At 60.9% G+C, this 5,125-nt stretch overlaps 1 protein-coding gene across 12 annotated transcripts in view; it reads right to left on the bottom strand.

Annotated features, from left to right (window-relative positions):
• The window catches only part of SPTAN1 (spectrin alpha, non-erythrocytic 1), a 62,295-nt gene that overhangs the window by 3,173 nt on the left and 53,997 nt on the right, over positions 1–5,125 (bottom strand). For 6 of the 12 annotated variants that reach the window (XM_045467574.1, XM_045467582.1, XM_045467572.1 and 3 more), the window contains 7 exons: positions 4,436–4,595; positions 3,746–3,822; positions 2,980–3,189; positions 2,384–2,680; positions 1,851–1,963; positions 1,442–1,459; positions 156–218 (listed from right to left, as the gene is read on the bottom strand). In XM_045467574.1, coding sequence (XP_045323530.1) covers positions 156–218; positions 1,442–1,459; positions 1,851–1,963; positions 2,384–2,680; positions 2,980–3,189; positions 3,746–3,822; positions 4,436–4,595 — 938 coding nt within the window. The remainder of the gene's footprint in view (positions 1–155; positions 219–1,441; positions 1,460–1,850; positions 1,964–2,383; positions 2,681–2,979; positions 3,190–3,745; positions 3,823–4,435; positions 4,596–5,125) is intronic. The other 6 variants (XM_045467578.1, XM_045467579.1, XM_045467583.1 and 3 more) reach the window with 2 other exon arrangements.

Here is a 5,125-nt window from a genome sequence, read left to right as displayed (position 1 = left end):
GAGGCTGGGTGCCGGTGCAGTGGGAGGAGGACAGACCCCTCCTTCCCAAGCGGCCGAGGGCGGTGGGTTAGTCAGAAAGCGGAGCCGCCTGGGGAAGTCAAGAGTGCATTGGTAAAACCACAGTGAGGTAAGAAGAGAAATAAGAGGAGAAAAACCTTCCAGACAGATCATCCCCAACTTCATACTGATAGACACGAATGACCCGACGATACGCTATGCTAGTCAAAGAAAAGAAACCAAATGAATACACCGAAGGCACGGGCAGGCAAGAGCAGACCGAGACAGACACGCGCCACAAGGCCCAAGCTGGCAGTGCACAGGCGGGGCAACCTGGCGCCCAGGCAGGGACCTGGTGGGGCTGCGCCGCCGCCGGGGAGGACAGGCGGCCTCAGGGCAGCTCACACTGCGACCAAGCAAGACGGGACAGGGCTGGGGAGGAGCCACGTGGTAAGGGGAGCAACGGCACCCACGGAGACAAGACCAGATTGGCAGACACAGCCACAGGGCTGGGGAGGGGAGCGGATGCCAGGCAGCTAATCAACTCCAGCTAGAAGCTGCAACCCCTAAATCCTGACCCCCTCTGCCTCCAGCACGGGTAGCTGGGTCAGCTGGTACTGGACCTGTTTCTCCCATTACCATACTTAGACACCCCAACTACCCGTCTGTAGAACCCCTGGAATGCTAGACTCAGCCACTGAGGTCCCCTCAACCCTGGCTTTACATGGGCCTGGGGAAGAATGCACAGGTACTGGACCCAGGCAGAGGCTGAAGCCTCAAGGAGAGGCCCCTCCCAGTGCTGGGCGGGGCCACCCTGCTTCTCCCAGGGCTCCTCCCAAGCCCCGCCTCTCCACCTCCCGGGAACCCAGGCACTTCTGCCTCCTCTGAAGGGGCAAATGATGCTATGCCCCTTCCCCTGGGAAAGCTGTGGTATGGGGCACTGGGGGAGGGGCCAGTGCACAGCTGGGAACTCACTGTACCAGCCGAAGCTCCTACTTCGTGACCATGACCCCCTAGGAGCTAAATCTGGTCCCACCGGACACAAGGGGGAAAGAGGCAGAAAAGAAGTCCAGTAAAATCCCAATGGCTGAACAAGCACTGGGATTCTCAGAGGCTTTGGACTCCAGCTCTGGCCCTCTGGCTTGGTCACATTCCCTCCCTGAGAGGGCCCTTGGAATCTGAACAGGAAGGTGGGAGTGGCTCCCCTCCCCAGACCGCAAGCTGTCAAGGACAGTGGGCTGTGAGGCAAGGCACGCACTCCTTGGAGGGGGACAGGGACAGAGGTGGGGCAAGGGTGGGACAGGGGAAGTGCAGCCCGCCTTGGGCAGCAAGGCCCATCCTGGGATCCTCTGCAAGCCAGGCCACAGGGGGACAGAGGGCAGGGGACAAGCACAGGAGACACAACCACACCACGAGCCCGGAGAAATAAGAAGACAATATTAACCCATCGAGGAGATACGTTCTGTGCAGATGGGATCCAAGCAGCCGCAAGACAAGGTGGTGTCCAGATAGCAGCGATCGGGAGGTGGGGTACAGAGACAGACACAGGAAAGAAAAGAAAAACAAAAGCGAGAACATCAGTACCTACACTGCACACGACCCTGTATCGTGAGTCCCTGAGGTGCTGCTTAGGACCGACTGCCCACCACGCACAGTCCCACCCCACCCAGGACACCCCACAACTTGACCTTTGGGAACTCCGCCCACCCCTCTGGCTGGAGCCGGCCCAGCGTGTGCCCCTAACCCTCCCTCCCTCCCTCCCTTTCTGCCAGAGCGCCTCCGCCTCTGGGGTTGCCCACAGCACGCCCTCCCCTGGAGCGGGGGATGGGGACGGGGAGCAGGGGCGACGGCACCTGGTCTCCTGGATCCACTGGTGGAATGCGTTGGCGTGCTGGGCGAACTCCTGCCGCAGCTTGTCGTTCTCCTCCTGCCGGCGCTGCTCCTTCTGCAGCTCCAGCTCCCGCTCCTAGGCCCAAGCGGAGGGGACGCCGTGTCACCAGTGCCCTCCTTCTGGGACTAGCTCCGGGGAGGGGTGGGGTGCCCTCGAGACGGACCAGAGGCCTCAGAATTTCAGTTTTCTGAAGCGGAGTATGACCAGAGACCGTTGCGCTGGGAGGCAGGGAGGACTGGATGTTGACCTCAACCCAAAGAGGGAAGCTGGCGGACATCTAGGGAGCTCAGAACCCTCAGTTCCCTGGCTCCTCGGAACCCCCCCCCCGCGCCGCCCCCACGAACTCCAGCAAGAGGTGAGGGGAAGGCACTGATGGTCGGCCTCGCATGGGCTGCTGGCCAGCACCTGCTCCGGCTTCTGGAAGTGAGACCGACCCGCCAGCCCCCCAAGCCCCCGAGTTCGGGCTGACGGCTCTGGGCGGGGCGGCAGCGGCACCTTGATGATCTTCTGCAGGTTCCTCCACGTCTCCTCCAGGGCCTCCATGGTGAACCACGTGTAGGGGTTGGAGGCCACGCGGAAGCTCTTGATCTGGCGGTCCAGCTCGGCCAGCTGGCTGAAGTCTGCCTGCGCAGAGCTGAGGGATGAGCGGAAGGCGTCGTGGGCCTCCCGCAAGGCTCTGATCTCCTCCAGGGAGTTGCAGCGCACGGGGTCGGTCAGATCCTCCTCGGCGTTTTCAAACCAGCTGTTGAAGGCAGACGCCTTTTTGGCGAAGGTCAGGAAGAGGTCTTCCACCTGGGAGCAGAGCAGCCCAGCTCAGCACGGCCTCGAGGCTGCATGTGCCACGCTGGGGCCGGAGGCTGGGAGAGGCAGGTGTGCTTCTGGGCCGTCCGGGTGGAGCCGGTGCCCCCGCTTCTCCAAAGGCCTCCGACTTCCTCCCCTCACTGCACATGAATGAGCAGCAGCCGCGGAGGCAAAGGTCCCCTTCTGCTAGGTTCAAGCCGACCCCAGGCCGCATGCAGAACGTCTGTGCGGCCGGCGGGCTTGCCCTGCGCGCCGGGCCGGCTGGGCTCCGCAGGGGCCCCGCCGCTTACCTTGCGGAAGTGACCCTGCGCCTCCAGCAGCTTCTTCTTCCGGGTGGCCGAGTTGGCCAGAAGCTGGCTCCATCTCTTCATGAGGGAGGCGTGCCGGGCCTCGATGGCCTTTGACTGAATGTGCTTGGCGGCCAGCAGCTGATCTTTGAGGGCAGTGATGTTGGCGATGCCCTCCTGCTGGAAGGCCTGTAGGCCGGCATCAAAGGTTTCCTGGAACGAGGAGCTAACGGTAAGCCAATCTGTAGGGTTGGCAGGGACGCTGGAACCTGCCCTTTCTGGGGGCCTCAGTGCGACGGCACCAGAGCACGTCTGGCCAGCCGCCCAAGCCAGACTGTCGGCCCAGAGTCCCCACCTTCTCCTGACAGCCTCCTGCCCCACAGGCAGATTGAGGTGTGGGGCTCCCTCTACGTGCCCCGCTCGCCCCACCACCTCCGCCCGGAACGAGCGCCTGCCTCCCCACCTGACTGCCTGCAGTTTACCCTTGGTGACCCAGCTGAGCCGCTCCCCTCTGGGAAGACCTTCCCCATCAGCCCTGGCTTTCTGGCACCCGAGTCAGACACCGCTGGGGTGTTAAGTCCACAGCACACCCTGCCGTCGGGCCGGAGCACGGATGCCTGGGCTGGAAGCTCCCCGAGGACCAGAACCCCACCCTGCTCACTGCTGAGCCCCAGGGGGTTTCTCAGCGAGAGCTGCAGAGCACCAGCCGCCTGCAAGGATGCGCTATCTGCACACATTTCGGTCGGGCAACAAAGGGGCCAAGACTGACCTGTTTGGTAAGGAGGGTCTGCACGGAAGACAGGTCGCGACCATAATCGTCCGTCTTCAGGCTGTTCTCCTTCTCGCCTGAGAAACCAAAAACGAGAAATAGGCCAGCCTTCTTGGTTCAGTGAGATGAATTAAGAAAACTGAGGCACGCTGTCACCCTGTGGATGTTTAAATCCCAATAACGCTAACAGCGGTCTCCGACCAAACGTCAGCCGGTTCCCACCTCCCTGTAGCCAGGCCTGTTCTCTAGCCGGGCCGAGACGAGGTCCTTCCAGCTCATCCTGAGTTGTGGTTCAATTGTCGCTTAAGTGACAGCAACCACCAGGGTCACACGGGTCCCAGAGTCTGGTCCCCTCTCGCCCAGGAGCCGGACTGCACCCTGGGCCCGGGCAGCTAGGAGACAGCACAGCTGTGTGTCCGCTGCCGTGCCATTCTGTTTGTGCTGTGACGCCTGTCACTCCCTCCTGGGCTAAGGGTTTTTGCGTTGTTAACCCTTGTGCTGACCCACGGCCCCCACCCTCAGCCTCAGGACACGGTGTCTTCTCAGACACCCCTGCAATAGATCCGTTTCTTCTCTGGAGAAGAAAACCAACTGCTGAGGAAACAGATGAGCTACGGCCCTGCAACAATCCTCCTGGCCGGGGAGGACGAGAAACTTGGGGCCAGGCTGGACGGGCCAGCGCTCACTCACCGATCCAGGACTCCACCACGTCAGCCTTCCAGTTGAACTGAAGGAAGGCCGAGTTCTCATCAAGCTTTGCCTTCCTCTGGGCAGCGGCTTTCTCCAAGTCTGACACCTTCCCGTTCAAGCCCTTCATCTTTGAAGAGATGTTCTCCTCATGGTGATTGTTCTAGGCCACGGAGAGAAGGCACAGCCTGGTCGGCCTCATCCCCGGCCGCAGCCACCACACCCGTACCCTCCCTGCCCGCGAAGGCCCTCCAGGCCGGTGAGGCGGGCCGTGCGCCCCGCTGCCCTCCTCCGGGGGAGGTACGGCAGAGAAGGCTTCTCCACAGGCAACACGGAGTAAAAGCCTTGAAAGGGGAATGCTGGCAATTCCACTCACAGGAAGGAGTTCTGAAAAAACTGAGGAACGTGCCGAAACGTCACAATGATGTATTTGTTAGTTTTTTGTTTTTTGTTTTTTTAAGTAAGGCTTCACACCCAGTGCAAAGCCTGAACTCGTGACCTTGAGATCAAGACCTAAGCTGAGACCAAGGGTTGAATGCTCAACCGACTGAGCCACCCCCTAACGAGGGAACCCCTCGTTAGCATTCTTGATAGCAAAAATGGAGAAAAAGCACAGATACTTCCAACTTACTACACATCCAAAAAAACAGCTACTACACACATGCAACAAAAACAACGTTCAGAGGGGCGCCC

The sequence above is a fragment of the Leopardus geoffroyi genome, chromosome D4 (assembly GCF_018350155.1).
Source record: "Leopardus geoffroyi isolate Oge1 chromosome D4, O.geoffroyi_Oge1_pat1.0, whole genome shotgun sequence".
Lineage (NCBI taxonomy): Eukaryota > Metazoa > Chordata > Mammalia > Carnivora > Felidae > Leopardus > Leopardus geoffroyi.
This window is presented reverse-complemented; position numbering and strand designations above follow the sequence as displayed.